At 52.2% G+C, this 18,279-nt stretch overlaps 2 protein-coding genes across 5 annotated transcripts in view; both read right to left on the bottom strand.

Moving 5' to 3' along the window:
• Positions 1-1,986: 1,986 nt before the first annotated feature.
• On the bottom strand, positions 1,987-8,491 carry RFLNB (refilin B). Of its 3 annotated transcripts, XR_005259452.1 has the most exons (5): positions 8,201-8,491; positions 7,567-7,635; positions 6,728-6,837; positions 2,919-4,694; positions 1,987-2,705 (listed from the first exon to the last, which is right to left on the bottom strand). XR_005259452.1 is itself a non-coding variant. In XM_038158292.1 (4 exons), exons 1-4 carry the CDS (start codon positions 8,402-8,404, stop codon positions 4,364-4,366), a joined length of 714 nt encoding a protein of 237 aa, XP_038014220.1. In that variant the 5' UTR covers positions 8,405-8,491; the 3' UTR covers positions 1,987-4,363. The 3 variants fall into 3 exon arrangements, 2 of the variants coding, with proteins under 2 accessions (XP_038014220.1, XP_038014221.1); XM_038158292.1 differs by having other exon boundaries at positions 1,987-4,694; XM_038158293.1 differs by lacking the exon at positions 7,567-7,635 and having other exon boundaries at positions 1,987-4,694.
• A 2,976-nt stretch (positions 8,492-11,467) lies between these two features.
• Positions 11,468-18,279, bottom strand: part of VPS53 (VPS53 subunit of GARP complex) — a 63,590-nt gene continuing 56,778 nt past the window's right edge. The window contains exons 20-22 of one of the 2 annotated variants that reach the window (XM_038157684.1): positions 16,848-16,985; positions 14,252-14,356; positions 11,468-13,934 (exon numbers count right to left, since the gene is read on the bottom strand). In XM_038157684.1, the coding sequence (XP_038013612.1) occupies positions 13,764-13,934; positions 14,252-14,356; positions 16,848-16,985 (414 nt within the window). In that variant the 3' untranslated portion in view covers positions 11,468-13,763. The remainder of the gene's footprint in view (positions 13,935-14,251; positions 14,357-16,847; positions 16,986-18,279) is intronic. The other variant, XM_038157685.1, reaches the window with a different exon arrangement.

An 18,279-nucleotide genomic window follows, 5' to 3' on the forward strand; every position in this document is an offset into this window, starting at 1 on the left:
AAAAATAAACAAGGTTGTAGCATCAGCTGGCAGCATTTTGGGTTCTGCTGGGGCAGGGGAAGGTCTCTGTGCTCAGCTGAGCGAAAGCCTCCGCTGGGATGGGATTCTGGAGGATCCCCAGGCAGAGAGGGAAAGGCTGCATGTTTATAGGGTGAACAGGAGGAAAAGGTATGAATTGTATATCCAGGAGCACTTCCCAGCTGCCAGGAATTCCCCACCCTTCTACGGCAGCAGCAGGTGAAGGAGATTCCTGCAGGAATTATTTGGAAGAGCAAAAATTGCTGTGCCTGAATGCTGATGGAGGAATTGCTGAGAACTGAACGCTGAAGGAGCCTCTGAGCTGCTCCAGGGGTGTCACCCAAAATCCCAACAGTTTCTGTGCCTCAGCAGTGGTTCCTCACTGTCTGTGTGGAGGAAACGACATTTATATTTTAAAAAAACCAAACCAACCTGGTAAAATATGGCTGCAACTCCGACTGCCTCAACAATTAGAAGTGCTCCTTTCCACACCGTGCTTGTGCTAATTACTGCTGTTGGTTTAATTACAAATAACACTCCTAAACTTTCCAGGTATTCGCGTTGTACATTGCAGATTTGTGAGCAGTGGAAGGACCAGACACCTTGTTTAGAGGCTGAAATGATTTCCAGGCACATGAACTTACCTTCCTTGAAACTGAGCGAGTTGCGAAGTCAGGATGGGAATCCAGCCCTCACCTCCTGGCTTTTGATCCAATTGTCAGGTTGAGTGTTTTATTTTGTAACCAAAAAATTCATTATCTCAGACCCTCAGATGTGACATTCTGGAGAAGCACATGTGAAAGGGAAACAGCACATCCAGAACAACAGGGTTTCCTGGGAATGGTGGGTGCTAATTAGAAGCTCATTGGGCTGATATGAATTAAAAATCACATGGAACAGCCTTGTACTCCCCTACTTCAAATGTTCATAGTAAAAGAATGTTTTTCACACCAAGTGTCATGACAATGCTTAAGGAGAACAGCCCAGCCTCACTGCAGGAAGCATTTCAAAGTTAGGTGACATCTGAAAGTCTCCCTGAACTCCCCTGAAAGACACTGTGCTGACTTCTGAAGTTTTTTCTTAATGGCTTTTTAAATCGGCCCTTTTATACAGAATTGATGTTTATAAGTGGCTTTTCTCCTGTTTAATACTTCAGAACTCCAGGATACCCAAAAGCTCTCAGGGCCTTTTGCTGGAAGCAGCAGCTTTGCAGCAGCTCCACGGCTCCCCAGACCCCAATAATGTCATTACATGCAACTCTAGAGCTTCCACAAGCACATAACCAGATGAACAATAAAAAAGTAAGCAAAAAATCCCATTAGGAATTAATTAACTGATGTTCAATTACATCCATTCCTGCTCTGCCAGAGTCACTAACAAAATCAGCACGCCTGCAAAATGTGGAAAGGTTAAAAGAACAGATTAAGCATCCAGAAAACCACCAGAGCATTTCTCTCCACACAATAGCTTATAATCATCTCTTTTGGTTTTATGAAGTTTAATGCATAACACACTCGAGTCTTATATATATGCTGAGTTTACTAATGCAGCATTTGAGCATCTACATTTGAAAAATAAATTCCTGCCTGGTTAAATACATGTTATATTTGAAAGGGATTAGTTCTTCACTTGTAGGATATGCTGAAATTCATACCAGAAACTCTCTTTGAAAATAAAGCTGTACCAGATGAGCGACCCAAACACATTGAGGAGAGGATTTTCAGCTGTCTTTAAAGCACTTTTTCAATGTCTTACTAAACTGACAAATCCACAACATTTGGTGCTGGTTTGGTTTTTAATATAGACAGTTTTATATAGGAAACGCCCTCCCAGAATATGTAAACAAAAATAAAAGAGAAAGGAGGGGAGCCGGGATTGGAAGGAAATATTATGTATTTATTTCTAAGCAACTACCACAATAAACACTGAAAAGCTTTGAATGAGAAATAAAGAGACTTCCCTGCAGGATGGTTTTCAGATCATTTATTACCAATAAAGTAAAAGACAAATTGAAAATCAGAAGGAGGGGGTGGGAAACATCACAGACACCAGAACACTTGCACAGAGCTAATCAGAGCTTTGCAAATGCTGGAACATAAATAATTTAAAAGGTATCTCTACCAATTAAAATATTCTTAAGAGGTACACATTAAGTTTGCTTGCTTTATAAAAATCAGGTGCTTTATCCTAAAACCGGAGCGTGAGGGGTATTTCGTGGGTTATTTTGCTTCTAACTAGGAACAGCTAATGGCTACAACTTAAAACAACCTCCTCTTAGATGTGTTCCAAGTGGATTCCTTGGGAGAGCATTTGTGGGGGCAACCCAGGGTCCGTGTTCTCCCAGAATCCTGTGACCAGCAGCAGCTGCTGCAGGAGCGAGGTGCGGGGAGCGAGGGATGGAGCAACCCCCCGAGCAGAGTGTGCAACCCCACGGGCTGCGGGGTGAGCTGGGCCTTCTGTTACACCACAAGGACATCCTGGGGCACAGCTAGGGCAGAATTGCATCATCTGTTTAAGACACATCTCCCCGGTCTTGCAGCCTGAGGCCAAAGTGTTTAAGGGTGACGCCGCGCCACTCTGAACTCCGGAGCGCTGCCTGCCCGGCCGTGTCCTCTCTCATCCTGGGATTGTTTTAGGAGCTGCCTCTCTGAGGCAAGTACCAAAGGTGAAGGATGTTCTTTTCTGAGCTAATAAATAAGTAAAAAAAAAAACCCCAACAACAACAATAAAAAAAGCCCCAAACCATACAAACTCAAGGTTTCCTTCCTGCTGCACTCTTCATCTCCCAGCTCCTTTCAGTTCCCTGGGATACACTTCCACACCATCCATCACACTTGCACAAACACACGTTAAGCACAGCTCAAGAACAGCCTCCCGAGGCTGCCACTGACAAAACTCACCCCTGGGGCTGCGCATTGCCAAGTCCTCTTCAAAAGCTGCTCCAGGACTGGTGTTGCACACCCACACCTCGGGGGAGTTTTGGATTACGTGGAAAAGCCGTGTCCAGCTAAGACAGGTCTATCAGGTGTTTCTGAGAGACTACACCGCACAAAAAACCAGCACAACCCACGCTCCCCAAAGCAGATGCTCTCCACACTACGCTCTGTCAACACAGGGAAAAAAAAAAATCTGGGAAAACAAGGAAACCTCTCTGTCTTATTTTCATCAAGGCACACGATAAACAAACGCACGTAACATCCAGACAGACTTCCAGAGTATCTGAAGCTATTCCCTTTGGTCCCCAAACTCATCACACACTCAGGAGAGTTTTTTCAGCAGCCTGCAGACAGGCAGAGGCTGCCCCATCCCAGTGACATCCCCAATCCCCAGGACATGGATTTGTGCCATGACAAGCTCAGCTGGGAAGCAGAGCTGCAGCTGTGGGTTTTGTTATGCACTACAAACCTGCCTGTCCCTTGCTACTTTTACCTCCTCCCAGCCCCACCACAACAGTGTCCACACCCAATCCAGCACCTCCTTGGCCGTTCTGGGTCTCTCTGTCCAGCACTTTACCTGAATCTTGCTTTGGTTTACAGCTCCTTTAGTGCACACAGCCCGTGTGGGCAAAAACAAGGCACTTGTGGTTTTCTACCTCCACATCACCAAGATCCAACAACACAGGGATAATTTCTGGCCTGGTATTCTCTGTCACAAGCCCTGCTGCAGGGCACAGAAACACTTGTGTGTCACACAGAACAAGGGTTCCTCACCACCCTAAGAACTGGAATCACACAATCCCGTCTCTGCTGCCCGGAGCTGCAGAAGCAGCGGGTCTCCCGCTCTGCTCAGAACCCCTCTTCTTCCCAATTTACACCTTCACACAAAATGCGAACGCCACGTGTTAACATTTTTGTATGTGCTAAACGCAGAATTCGGGGGTTTTCTCTGTTAGCCTTTTCCAGCAATTTCCAGGGGATGGCTCTTCTGGAGAAAACACGATCTAAACTGAAATGGCTGACAGCTCTGTGTGTACACACCTGGTGGATCCTCTGCAAGAGAGCGACCCGCTCTTACTTTTTGCACATCACCACGAAGCACCAAATGGATCTCCACCTGCCAGCCACTGCCCCACACTCCTCCTTACCTGCCAGCTTTTCCTCTGGGGAATCACTTCCCGTTATTTTCACCTGATTACTGCGGGGAAGGGGAGGGAACTCACGGCTTTTGGGAGGCGACGAGCCAAGTCCCCCGCTAAGTTACGTTCCCACAGAAAAACCGCGCTCGGGCCGTGGTGGCGCTTGGAAGCAGGAGTTAAGAGCTGAGAGAGAGGGTCTGTGCCTGCTTTTAGCAAGTGGAGCCAGCACAGTGCGTGAGGGGCGGCTCGGAGCGAGAGGGGCGGCCGCGGTCAGCAGCCGTCCAGGCCGCAGTCGGCGCCGAGGCACTCGGAGGTTTCCAGCTCCACGCTGGAGAGGAACCTGCGCGCGGCCTTGCGGCAGTTGTAGTCCAGCGTGGTGGTGTAGACAGTCTTGGCGTGCTTGGGGTAGATGATGGTGGTGCTGGTGAAGCGCCGCGGCCTGTGGCGCGGCTCGAAGCGCACCTCGGCCTTGTAGCTGCGCCACGAGCAGCCGGGCACGCAGACGATGGTCTGGCTGCACGAGGCCACGCTCAGCCCCACGGGCAGGTACACGTCGTCGATGAAGTGCTTCTCCGAGTCGTACCTCACCGAGGAGGTGTACCTGCAACAGAGCAGCCCGTGCTTATTGTGGAATCATCAGGCAGGATCACTGGGTTGGAAGAGATCTTCACCATCATCGAGTTCAACGCAGCTCCAACACCTCAACTAAACCAAGTGCCACATCCAGTCTTGTTTTAAACACATCCAGGGATGGTGGCTCCACCACCTCCCCAGGCAGACCATTCCAGTATTTTATCACACTTTCTGTAAAAAGCTTTTTCCTAATATCCAACTTATATTTGAGACTACATCCTCTCGTTCTGTCAGCTGCTGCTTGGAGAAAGAGACCAACCCCACCTGACTTCAGCCACCTTTCTGGGAGTTGTAGAGAGTTATAAGGTCACTCTAAGTCTCCTTTTGCCCAGGCTGAACACCCCCAGCTCCCTCAGTCATTCCTCATAGGGTTTGTGTTCCCAGCCCCTCTCCAGCCTCGTTGCCTCCTCTGGCTGTGCTCAAGCGTCTCAACATCCTTCCCAAACTAAGGGGCCCAAGGAGTGATTATAGGGAGGAAGAAGTAATTCTAATATCACTACAGAGTTTTAACTACAGCAGCTCAATTGTAGCTTGTAGCTAGGAGAGCATTTCTGTTGGAGACAAGCTCCAGTCACAGAAGCAGGAACTTTAAACATTGTTGACCTCATTTATAGAGTAACTCTGTGTAGTCTCAGGCCAGTGATTCTTCACTTTTACAGTAAAAGGACAAGGCTTCATATTTGCACAAATACATTCTGGCATCAGCACGACTGATGTCCTGCAAAACAGGGGACATCTGAGGTGGATGAAGCAGGGCTGAGGATGGGTTGCTGTAGGGGATTTGTGAGCTCTGCTCATGGGTTTGTGGGGAAGAGGAGCTGCTGCGTACCGGGGTGGCTCCTCATCCCACCTCACACAGAACCATCTGCTGGTGTCTTACACATTTACAGGATGAGAAAAGAGCCTTATGTTAGCAGCATTCCCAGGATTATCACTGCCTAGCCCAGCTGCCAGCACTACCAAAACTTCCTCTCAGCCCTGAGCTCCGAGAGGGTACAAACCTCCTGCAAACTCCCAAACCCAGAGGCCTTGATCCACGTTTAGGCTTGGCACACAAACATCCCAACTCCTCTGAGCTGGGAAGCACACGTTATCTCCTCAGCTTTTCTCTGCCAGGAATCACGCAGGAGTGCTCTGCTATCACCCCTGGCATGGGGCACGCTCTGAAGACAAACTCCTGAAGATTCAGCTGGCAGGAAAACACTCCAGTTTGCACACCCAAATCCTCTGTGCCTGGGTTGCAAAAGAAAGTTTCAATCTCCTTCAAACTGTGATAACTCTGTTGGCTTTTCCACTAACTAAGGAGTTAACTGCTTCCAATTCCAGCCACAGCACAGGCTCCTTCCCCACACCAGGACATAATTCTCCCTACCCTCCCCTGCATTAGGCTTCCATTTGATTTTATCAGCCTCCCTCTAATTGCACAGTCATCAACTGGGAGCCTTCTTTTCTCATTACTGCAAATCATGGTGTTCAAAGGAATAATTCACAGCCTGTGAAGTGATGCAGTGCATTTTAAAAAAAAGAATTATGCACTCCTCTGAATGTTACCGTTTCTTTTAGTTCACACAACCAGCCACAGCTGTTAGGATAGAAAGTGCTTATTATAAAACCAGGAGGTTGAAAGAGCAAAATTTCTTTCCCTTAATGAAACAGTCCTAGAAAGATCTTTGAAGGTCTTCCCTCATGATTACCTCCTGGTTAATCAGCTGAAGGGCAACATTTTGGAGCAGCGCAAGGAAGGAAAAGCAGGAGAGTAAAATGTAAGAAAGTCTTCCTGGAAAAATTACCAACAAAACAACCATATGGGTGGGATTAAAAGAGGCTGAACACTCCTTTAGCCTGTACAAATGTCCAGGTCCAGGAATGTACAGCTGCAGTGAACAATGGCTCTGCAAATAAATTAACTTGACTCACAGGCACTGATAAGGCCTAACTGCTCCTTTACAGGCTAACTCCTCTAACTCCTTCCCAACGAGATGACTATAACACAATATTTACCTTATTTCCTTGGGTGGTAAAGGGTCAAACTCAACTCCTTCACCAAAGGATAAAGGACACAATCTTGGAGGGCAGCTGGAGAGAACGGGGCTGGGGGAGAACACGGAACTCTGCAAAAGAAATGCAAAATGTTTTATGTTACCATGCTGTTGTACATTTTATGTTACAACGCAGTACATTCTCAGGAAAACAGATTAATTTATCCCTTGGTATGGAGCTGCTGAGGTTCACATTTACGTGCAGGAGGATCTGCTAGACCAAGATGTGCTACAGGTGCATCCTTTAGGCTTGACTCCACACTGGTCTAAAGCATCCTAGAGGTGGCCAGGAGCATTTTATGAAGACAAGGGCCTAACTTCAGCAGCTCAATTCAGGAGCTTAATTTCCACTCTGGCAAATGAGAGAGGAATGCAACCCCTCTGTGCAGCGTAGTCTGTTCCCTGCATGAACCCACACTCCAGTTATAACCAACATATTAGGGGTGTCTGAGAGCTCCCTCCTTGCTGAATTCATCCCGTACCCCCACGGACAGACCACAGACGAAATTACCACAGGGCACCTCGCCGTGAGCCACCTCCCTGCTCCACAGCTACGCCCTGGCTCCTGTTCGAAGGCATTAAATCCAACCTAATTCACACACCAAGCGTCGGGAAGGATTAACTCATTCCCGCCGAGCTGAGCAGTGGGTGATTCATTGCCTGTCCCTGCGCTCCTCTCCTGACACGCAGCACCACGAGCTGACACCGAATCCCACAGCCCGAGGGAACCAAAGCAGCCCTGAAGGGATGGAACCCGACCCGTGTGTGTGTTTCTGAAGCCACCTCTGCACGTGTGTTTACCATCGAGGGGCTGGGGGGCTGTGAGCATCTTTCCTTCCTATGGCCTTTTCCAATTTCATAGCAGCACGCCTGTAGAGAAAGGATTTTCCCTCTAAATCTGCAGTTTCCAAAGTATTTGTACCAGCAGCTCAACATCCAAAAACTATTTGGTGAAAAACCAGATTAACTGAAACCGGTTTATGCACGACAAAGTTACTGCTCCGGGTCCCTCCGAATAACGGGAGCTCACTTTCCGCAGGGATTTCCAAAGACGTGCCGCGATGCCGTCAGGAGGGAGAGGAGCTTCCCTTGCAGCCAGGCTTTGTGTAAAGCCCCGGCCGCCCCGGTTCCCGGCGGGACCCTTCCCTCCCGGTGCAGACCCGGACACGACAACGGCCGGAGGGCTCGGCTACAACGCGGCGAAACGGCGGGCGGTCCTTCCGAGCCATTCCCCGCTCCCAGACGCGGTTTCCACCCTCGTTTCCCCGCGGGATGCGCGGGGTCGCGGGCGGAGCAGCGCGGCGGCTCCGAAGGGCAGCGGCTCCGCGGGGCCCCGCACCTGCCGGGCCGGGCGGCGGGGTCCCGGAGGCTGCCGGTGCCGCGGTCCCGGAGGCTGCGGAGGGCGCCGGCAGGGCAGGGAGGGGCCGGTACTCACCGCGGCGGAGGGCGCGGGCGGCTCGGGCTCCGGGAGCCCGTTGGCGGCGGCGCGGTCGGGGCTGCCCGAGGAGAGCAGCCAGGGCGGCGGGGCCGGGCCGGGGCTGGGGGGCAGCCCGGAGTCGGGGCTGTCGAGGCCGGAGTCGCCCCGCTTCCTCATGTCCGGGAGGTCGGGCACCTCCCGCAGGCTGAGCCGCCCCACCATGGCCGAGCCGCCGGTGCCTGCCCCGGCCCGGCCCCTGCCCGCGCTGCGCTCCCCGCGCCGGCTGCGCCCGGGCGGCGGCGGCGGCGGGCGGGGCGGCCGCGGGGCCGGGAGGGGCGGCCACAGGGGCGGGGCGTGCCCGGCCCGTGTCCCACCGGGGTCACCGCGTCCCACCCGTGTCCCTGTGTGCCACCCGTGTCCCCGTATCCCACCCGTGTCCCTTTATCCCACCCGTGTCCCCGTGTCCCACCAGTGTCACCGTGTCCCACCCGTGTCCCTGTGTCCCACCGGTGTCACCGCGTCCCTGTGTGCCACCCGTGTCCTTGTATCCCACCCGTGTACCATCGGTGTCACCGTGTCCCACCCGTGTCCCTGTGTGCCACCCGTGTCCCTGTGTGCCACCCGTGCCCCTGTGTCCCACTCATGTCCCTGTGTGCCACCCGTGTCCCCGTGTCCCACTGCTGTCCCCGTCCCCCGGGCTCTCCCCGTCCTCCCGGCGCTCGCCGTTGTCCCGCAGTTCCTGCCCTCCTGGTGACCCCGTTCCCGCACCCCCGTCCTGCCCCCTCGCTCGGAATTCGAGGTGGCGGTGTCACCGTCCCTGGGTAAAGGCAGACCGGACTCAGCGCTCTGGGGGGGCTGACAAGGTGGGGATGGGTCCCGGGTTGGACTCGATGATCTCGGAGGTTTTTTCCAACCTCAATGATTGTGGGATTCTGTGGAAGCATGCCCCATGAGCTGCCCTCCACGCATCCCGGTCCAACCCACAGTACACCATCCCAATGCGCTGCCAGCACGGATTTTGGGGAGCACTGAAAGAGCTGCCAGATCCTGGTGGGCTGCCCCCACCTCCAGGGAGCTTTCCCCAACAGCAGGGATTTTGGCAGCCGGGTTAAGCCCCCCAAATTCTCCCTCCAGGCTCTTTCTCCCTCCCCACTCCCGAGCATTCAGGCTCAGGCAGCAGCACTACTGCCCCTAATTGCATTTTTCAAGCAAAGCTGCCGAAGCCGAAACAAGAGAACAGAAGGAAACGGTCTTTGTAGCACTACAGGAGAGTGAGGGAACCTTTTTTGGAAAATCCTAATGAAATAATTGCGCCATGTCATCAGATTTGGTGGGGGAATACTCTCGTGGAGGGAAAGCAACTCTGCAGCCGGCCAAAGTCAACACTCCCCTGCACAGAAAGCAGCAGTCTGGGCTGATGGGCCCAGCACAAGTGAACCCAAACCTCTGAAAAAAATTCCTTCCCTGCCCCAAAATTAAAAGCAGAGCAGAACTTTCAGCCGTAGGCGTCTGTGGTTTGCAGCTATGCGGTGCTGGGAACTCCGGAGACTTCCTCAAGGAATTTACATTCCTTTGAAGAAATACTATGAGGCTGTTTGTCTTCGCTGAAAAATGCAGATGGAAAGAAAAGGAACATTAAGAATTTTGACTGAAATCTTTGGGGTCTGAGCAAATGTGCTGGACAGGTGTTTTCTTCCTTCTAATTTAAGTGTATCCCCCCCAAAAAAGAGATGTTGGTCTCTGCAAGCAATAGGAAAACTGATCAGTCCTCGCTCCAAAATCTCCCATAAAAGCCTTTTATGAAATCAGATGCCTTGGAAGGCACTGGAGCAGTTTCCAGATGAACACAATCATCATTTCAGAGCTGCTGTGCAGCTCCTGGGTGAAAACCCACGCTGCCAACAACCCACTAACTGCAATTTAGGAGGGGAGAGCTTGTGGCACATCCCAGCAGTCACCTCTGGGAGCTGTGGGTGCTCCCACAGCCACTCCCATGGGGATCAGGGTCCAAGAGAGAGAGATCTCACTGCCTGGGGTAAGCAGAGCTCCTGGAAATCTTTCTGCTCCTTATTTACCAGCAAAAAAAACCCTCCCATTCTGGCGTGGCTTGACACAAAAGGTGATTTTTTTGTGCCCTTCCAGGTTCTCATTTCTGAGCTTTGCAGCCCACCCGAGGGTCTCCTGTAGCACCAACATCCAGACTTGCCAATCTGCCTGCTAGGATGAAAAGGAAGTGTTTCAGCAGAATTTTAACTGCTCAATAACTCAAATACTGTTGAGTCACTGTGTGCAGGGGCTCTGCTTTTTCAGGACGTGTACTCTGCCCCCTCGGAAAGTCTGACTGGTTTTAAGTCTCAAACTGTACCAACCTGCGCCATCCCTGATGGCATTGGAAATATTTTCCCCTGCCTGTTTGTCCACATTATTTACACTTTAACTGCCCACACACAGGCAGGATGGGGCAGATAAAAGTCTCTTATCAAGATCCTCCTTCCATAAAGGACTTTCCACCAGGCCGAGCATGCTCGGCTTACTCAGCGACCGAACCACAGGCGATGCCACGCGACAGCCCCACTGCTGGGAGAGGATCTGAACCAAACCAAACCAAAAGGAGCTGAAAACGATGGAAAGTTCTTTCCAGAGGATGGGAAGTGCCAGGCTGTGTCACAGAGGAGCTGTGCTCACCCAGCACTGGGACTGAGGGCAGGGACGAGCGCCGACAGCACGTGGCTGGAGCTGCATGGGTTTCATCAGCTTTTACAGCCCTGCTGCCACCGCCCTCGTGGAGCCAAGCAGAGGCTCGTGGAGGCTTGGACATCGTCACTTGGATGCTCAGAGTGCTGGCTGTAAATCTGGGGGAAGAAAGGAACACCCAGCGCCCGGCTGCTCCTGCCCAAGGGCGGAGGGGGCAGGACCGCCAGGAGAAAAGCAAATGAGTCATTAATTCTCCGAGCGAAAGGAGCTGCTCCGGCGTCATGCAGAGCGTGGAAAAAGGCACTAGCCCTTAATTAATTCCCAAGGAAAAATTAGGATCTCTCGGAAATCGCTCCCGCAGTGGCAGACAGCAGCAACGATGTGATTATTTAGGGGCACAAGGTCGGGAGCACTGAGCCACCCACGCGCTGCAGGGAGCTGCTGTGAGTGTGGATGCTGCCAGAGAAGGTGGAAAAGGCAGAGAGGAGCTGCAGGAGCAGATGGACAGCAGGGAGTGCTGGGTCCAGCACAGTTTGGGTGAGGTCCATCCCAGCCACTGGGATTTGCAGCCATACAGAAACACCCAGCAAGGAGCATCAGTAACCATTTAATTCACGTTAGTGTCACACCCCACGTACAGCCAGAATTACAGCCCGGCCTGAAACCATAAAAAGTGGCATTTTGTACAGAAAACACATAATCATCCTTTATTCCCCAAAGCTGTAAACTCCAAAGAGCTAATGCACAAATAGAGACCTGCCAAATCTAATAAACACCCAAGAGCCAGAGGCACAAAACTCTTACACCAGAAGTAGGAAACTGTGGATTTGCTCTCTGAAAGTGGAACTCCAAACACTCAGCCCTGTAGCATTCTTCAAAGGCTGAAACTAAAAATTCATTTCTCCTTTTATTTCCTCTTATCTACAGAATGAAATGCAGAGAATGAAATGGGGGAAGCCTTTGGGTAAGACACACGATGATAGCTTCAACATCGTCTTCAGCTATTCATAATTCAGTGAGAGACTTAGCCTTAGACAAAGCAAAGAAAAATTCATCTAAAATAAATTATTCATCCCCTCATGGGAATAATGAATCTCTGCAAACCCATGTTCACTCCTCTCCAGCTCTGCAGTGTGGTACCTCGTGAGCCATCCTGCACATGCACCTGGAGATAATCTGTCCTGGGGGAATGGCTGCTCAGAATCCCAATGTGCTTCCAACCATTCCTTCTTCTGTCACCTAACAGGGAATCAGGAGAGGAAGCAAATGAGGCAACAGCAGATTGGTAAAACTGGAGTGATGAGAAACTGCTGTCCCTCCCCACAGGTGTTGTTATTGCTGCTCTTCACTCCCCATCCCAGCAAAGCTCTGGGTGGAGCTCATGTTTCTGGAGTCTGACCTTCCCTCCCTGATGTGCAGCAGTGATTTTTACAATCCCTGTGAGTACAGCCCCTAAATAAATACAGTCCTAAGGCCCAAACTTGCCCTGGTGGGGAGCACAACCCTCCCAGGAAGGCATCTGACAGCGTGGCTGTTCCTCACCTGCCACACTGGTACAGGACTTCCCTTTTCTGCACATGCAAGAGAAGCTTGAGTAAAATAACACAGGCACGACTGGTTGATCTGCCCTACACCCACGTGGGATGCACTCATGGTTGGGCATATGCCTTCAAAGTCTCCCAGAAAGGGTACAGAGGAGTTTGGGAACAAATCCAGCAGTGCTAATGACAAGGTGAGGCCTCTGTGCATGGAGATTCCTTGGGGAAGCATCCACTGATCCCAACCCTGCCCCACGCTGGCTCTGTGCCTGGGAGCCAGGAGCTGGGCCATGGGAAGAGGGACTGGGTTATCCAAAATATTCCACTGCTGGTTCTCCTCCCCCCTGCACTGCTGCAAGCTGAGGCTCAGAGGAGCAGGAGGAGGAGGAGGGCCTTGAAGCCTGAGGCTGCTGAAAGCCTCCTGACAGAGCCAACATTTCCAGCACCTCTCCCTGCAGGGCAGCAGAGGTGCCAAGGTGGCACATCCCTGCTCAGGACACACCAGCTGGAGTGAGAATGAGGGGCTGGAGCAGCCCGACACTTGCTCCATGAAGGGCTCTTTGTGGAGAGAGAGAGGGATGCTGGCCAGGAGGGATGGGAACTCCCACTGGGGACAGAGGGTGAGCCCAGCACACGCCGGGGAAGTACCAAGCAGCTGGAGAGGGCTCCACACAGGTCCTGCTTGGCCTTTAAGCTCTAACAGCAACCAAGGCTGCCAGTGGGCTGGCAGGAGCTTTGCCAGGGTGCAGAAGGCATTAACTCAGCCCTTTCTTCCTGTTCTAAAAGGATTTGCCTTGCTGTTTCATGGTGCTTTGTGCATGCCTGCCCTGGGAGCAGAGGAGAAGTCTGCCCTGGGGTTCCCTCCCGGGCATCTCATCGATCCAGTGGAGCTGCAGGTGCCTGGATCCCAGCTGTTAAAGGGCTGGGGTTTTGATGGTAGTGATGGGGTTGGTTCCCCCCACACCACAATAAATAATCAATCAGAGAAACAACTCTGCAGAACTGAGGCAAAACCCTCGGTGCCGCAGCAGGAGCTCAGCCAGGGTAAAAGCTGCAACACCAAGTACATCACAACCTCTGAATCCACCTGAATGGTTTCTGTAGCTGCTGGCTTCCAGGTCCTCTATTTTCTCCATCACATGGCAATGTCCTGGGTTTCACTCCTGCTCAGCTAAGGGCAAACACCTTGCTCAGATTCTTCCTTGGTCTGAAAGCGTCGCAGCGTGCGGCGGTTGAGAGATCACAGGGACTGGGAGGGACAGCACACGGGAGTTCCAGCAGCACGCTGTAAATCACAACCTGAGCTCTGCTCCCCCTCCCTGCCACCAGCCCCGAGGCAGGGAGCTCCCTCAGAGTCTCTTCTTGATGAGTTTCTCCAGCTTGCGGATGCGGGAGGATTCCTGCTCGGGCGTGGGAGCGCTCAGCGAGAGCGAGCCGGAGCCGTCGCCGCCGGGGGGAGGAGCGGGGAGGCGCAGGCGGAAAAGGTCCAACATGCTGCTCTGCTCACTCCTCTTCAGGCCCTGAGGGAGCAAAGGACAGCAGTCACTGACCTGGCAGCAGCTGCAGCACAGCCCATTTCAAACCTCCACCTCCTGCTCGGCCACCACGAAGAGCTCTGATGACCCCGAGCCCAGCCCCAGGAGCAGAGCAGGTATCAAAATGTGAAATGAACTGGAAACTTTTCCTTCAGCAGCAAGTCTGCTTTCAAAGTAAAGATACACTCGTCTTACAGTGCTTCTCCCACCCCCAAGCCCCTGAGAATTCACACTGGATTAAAGTCCCCAGCAACCCCAAAGCAGCACTAGAGGCTGAGCAGAAGCCCTGGACAGATCCTCACCTTCATGTCGAGGATCTTCTGGAATGTGTCAGTGCTGCAATCAGCGAGAAGCTTGATGTAATTGTCCACAAACACAACTGGGGGCTCATGCGGAGCCATCACCACCTGCCAAGACGAGGAAAAAGAGATCAGACAAATGATAGGAGTTCAAGGCAGTGCTCAGTCAACTCTGGCACAGGAGTGACAGCAGGGCTGGCTCCTAAAATAAAGCTTAAGGAACGAGAAAAAGGTTGGTTATGAGAGAGGAAAAGGGAGTGTAGAGGAGCAGAGTAAGGACAGGGAGGAAGTTGGGTCTCTTTCAGCACAGCAGTGGTGCTCATGGGCTCTGCATCATGTTTCAGAGGGCAGCAGGGCTTTGTCTGTGGCAGGCACTGGGGTATTGTTCAAGCTCCAGATTTTATCATGTTGCAGGGGGAAGACAAGCTGGGGAGCTGCTCAGGGGACAGTGCTGGCAGTGGTGGTGACACTCACAAAGTCCCAGGAGATCAGGCAGCCTGGACACAGTCCAGACCCTCAGCTTGGCTGCGTGTCCCTCTTGCTCCCTCCTGCCCGGAGGCAGGACACACAGTGTGTCACAGGGGAATGTGACAACAGCCTGTGGTCACTCCCTCAGTGCCCAGGACAGCGAGGGCCAGCTCTGCAGTTCTCCTGACATGGCCCCAGTGGGTGAGCAGTGCCACACACACACAGCCACTCTGTCCTTGGGGTGCAGCCCCTCTTGGACACTCCTCTGGAGAGGAGGGATGAAGGATGGGAGCCCCCCACCAACATCTGTCCAGGAGGAATCGTAAAAAACAGGGAAAAAATCAAAATAGCCTCAAAGCTGGTAAGATGATCCCTCACTGATGGGCTTTTCTCATATAAGCAGCAAGTTCCACAGAGAACACATCTTTTGATAATGCTGGGCAGCCAAATCATCTTTCTGGGGAAGAGTGTGTGTGTGTTTGTCTGAGTGTGTGTAAATGGGCAGAAACAGCACCAGACCAGACCCTTCCCTGTCTCCAAAAACATTTCCATATGTTTGCACTGACCCAGCTCACCCCACACTGTATTCTGTCACCAAGACATTTCTTTCTTCCCCTGCACTTCAGACCACTGAAACATCATAGCCATGTATACACTTATAAATCCTTAATTTACAGCCCTTGTAAAAATCCTCTGCCAAGATGAAAAGCTGGAGCTTCAGACAGCATGGCCAGAGGAGAAGGGGAAGAGCTCTGCAGGATGTGCATGGCCCAGTGCCCTCCTCCCCACTCCCATCTGTGCTTCGTGGGGCTCAGCTCAGTGGACTTGTTTGTGCTCCCCATGGGCCCAAAGTTTGTCCTGCTGAATTACCTGCCCCAGAACAAGCCTGGGAACACACACTGGAGCTCCCAGTGCTGTCAGCCTGTGGCTGTTTGATTTGCAGCTCTGCTGACACAGAGCCCTCACAGGGCCACAGCACGGGCTGTGTGACACAGCAGTGGCACAGCCTGGGGACCTGCAGCACTCCACGGGCTGCTTTCCTCTCCAATGTGATGCTAAGGGTAGACAAATGAACTCCATTACTCTTGTGATTCACACACGAGCTCCAAGGAAAGAGCTGTTCTGTACACAACAGGCACCAATCTTCCCTGCCCCCGTTAGCACAAAGCAGGACATTTTAATTCAGGTCATTTCTAAGAAAATTTAGACTACAATCCCCTAACATCTCAGTCCCCTCGCTCCAAAAGCATGGAGCTGGAGAGCTAATGTCTGAATCCAGAGCACAAACTCAGCTGTGACATTCCCCTGGGCATGGAGCAGAGCCACACTGAGCAGCAGGTGAGGAGGGACAGCTCAGGCTCCTCACCCCCTGGCCTTGGCTGTGCTTTACAGGAGGCTCTGGCTGGCAGCTGCCTGTCCTGCCTGACCCCAGGTCCCACTAATTCCCTCACAGGAATGCCTTCCTAGCATTGCTGGCCAGCAGGGGACAATCCCATCACCCAGGAGGGCACAACTGTACAGCTCCCACTGCTCCTCCTGGGATCAAACCTGACTTCTCCTCCAGCACCAACTGGGAAGGGCAGATTGCTCTGCTTGTTGCTTTTTATGAAGACAACACACTGCTTTTGGGTCATTTTCCAGGCACCAGGTCTGGAAAATGAAAAAGGGCTCTGGTGAATACAGTAACCCAGACATGTTTGCACTGGCTGTTACACTAGACAGTAAACAGGTGACTCAAGCACAGCTTGGCTCCCCTGAGTGAGGAGTCTGCACAAAGGCCTGGAGTAACCTGAACCCTGGGCTTTGCCCCACAGCAGACACTCAGGGATGCAAACTCTGATTTCCAAAAGCTCCTGAGGGAACCTGGTGCCCCAACTCTCCAAACTTGAGCCTTTGGTTGCCTTGAAAAGCGAGGGTGAAAACTCCAAAGTGGTATTAGAAGAGAGTGGGGGCAAACCCAAGGGGAGTGAGCCAGGTCTGTAGAGCAGCTGGCAGAGCCCCCAGGCAGGCTCACAAGCGTTCATGTGCAATTGCAGATTGCTGCATTCAAAGGAAGGGCCCCCTGGAATTTGCTCACTGCGATTCCCAGGCCAGCAGTCTGGCTGGCAGCTTATCAAAAGTCTTGAGTTACCTTCAGGATCATTTCAGCCCGAGTCATGCCTTTCACCACTATCTTTGTGTAGCTGGCAGGAGCCTTCCTCACCACTTGGGACCCAATGGAGGGCAGATCCAGGAGAACCATCTTCAGAGAGTGAGTGTCCAGCAGCAGCTGCAAGAGTTAACCACACTCTGTTACTCGGGCTCCTTCTAGACCAAGATCCATCAGCTGCAGCAACCCAACATCCTTAAAAGTTTAACACTTCCCACACTGGAAGAAGTCCTGGTAATTGGACTGCAGCAACAAGAGGGACTGAGCCATGTAATGACACTTCCAGGAGACAGGATCACCCGTTCACCCATGGCTACATATCAGCATCGTGGTGGATTCTCACAGAGCACTGCTCTGCTGACTGGAAGTGACTTATGGCAGCCCAACATCTGGCACATCAGGCACAGATTTCCAGTCCTTCCCCCCAGCAGTATGAAGTGAAACAATCTTGGTTACCTGGAGCTGCACCATGATTTAGATACTGAGGTCAAATGAACTAACACCACGCTTCCTCCTGCACCCAGCCACACACAGAGTCAGGCTCTCTGCGTTTACCCAACTCCTTGATTGGGGTTTCTTTCCTTAAAAACTGTCACACAATGCAGCTACACTGAGAACTGCTCACAGCCTGGATGTTGTTTGTTACTACCCCAGCAAATAAATAAGCAGCAGCCATGAAACTGAGCCCAGACTGACAGTGTGACAAAATACTGTGGGCCAGGGCTCCTTAGAGAAAAATTATCCTGAATACCACACTCCTCTGATTGCACGAGGTATGGCTGAAGAGACAAGAGCAGTGAAGAACAGAAATCTGAAATCAAACCAGAGGAAGAGCAGCCTATTTAGACAGCAGTGAGTGTGAAAGCCTGCTGGGCTGTCAGCACACCCAGGGCATTTCCTCAAAGAGGCAGCTCGTTCTGGAGGCACACAAAACATTCTGGGCATGCAGAACCCCCAGCAGTGACCACAACAATGTGAACACTGGCCTCAGCACTTGTGGGAATTCAAAGGAGCACAAGGACTGGCTGTGGAGGAGGAGGAGAGGCTGGCTGGAGTCTGCACCCCGTTATCTGCAGCAGTGTGTCCTTGCTGGTGCTGCCTTCCCATGGCTTGCATGAGAAGAACTGATGCCATCAATCTCCTCCTGGGGAGCCAGGAAGCCACAGCACAGATGAGCAGCTCTGGAGCCCACAGCTCAGGCTGTCACAGCTGGATTCCTGTGTGTCTACCAGGGATCCCAGAGAGGGAGAGATTCTGGGGTTGGGGAATTCACATCTTCCCCACATCAACTCTCTCATGGCTGACAGGAGTTCTGCACACTCTGCAGCCTTCCCCACAGGCACAGCTCCTGCAGACTCTGTCCCCTCACCCCATTTTCCATTCCAGGTCCCTGGCATTGCTAACTCACTGCCAA

This window comes from Motacilla alba, chromosome 19 (assembly GCF_015832195.1).
Source record: "Motacilla alba alba isolate MOTALB_02 chromosome 19, Motacilla_alba_V1.0_pri, whole genome shotgun sequence".
In the NCBI taxonomy this organism is placed as follows: domain Eukaryota; kingdom Metazoa; phylum Chordata; class Aves; order Passeriformes; family Motacillidae; genus Motacilla; species Motacilla alba.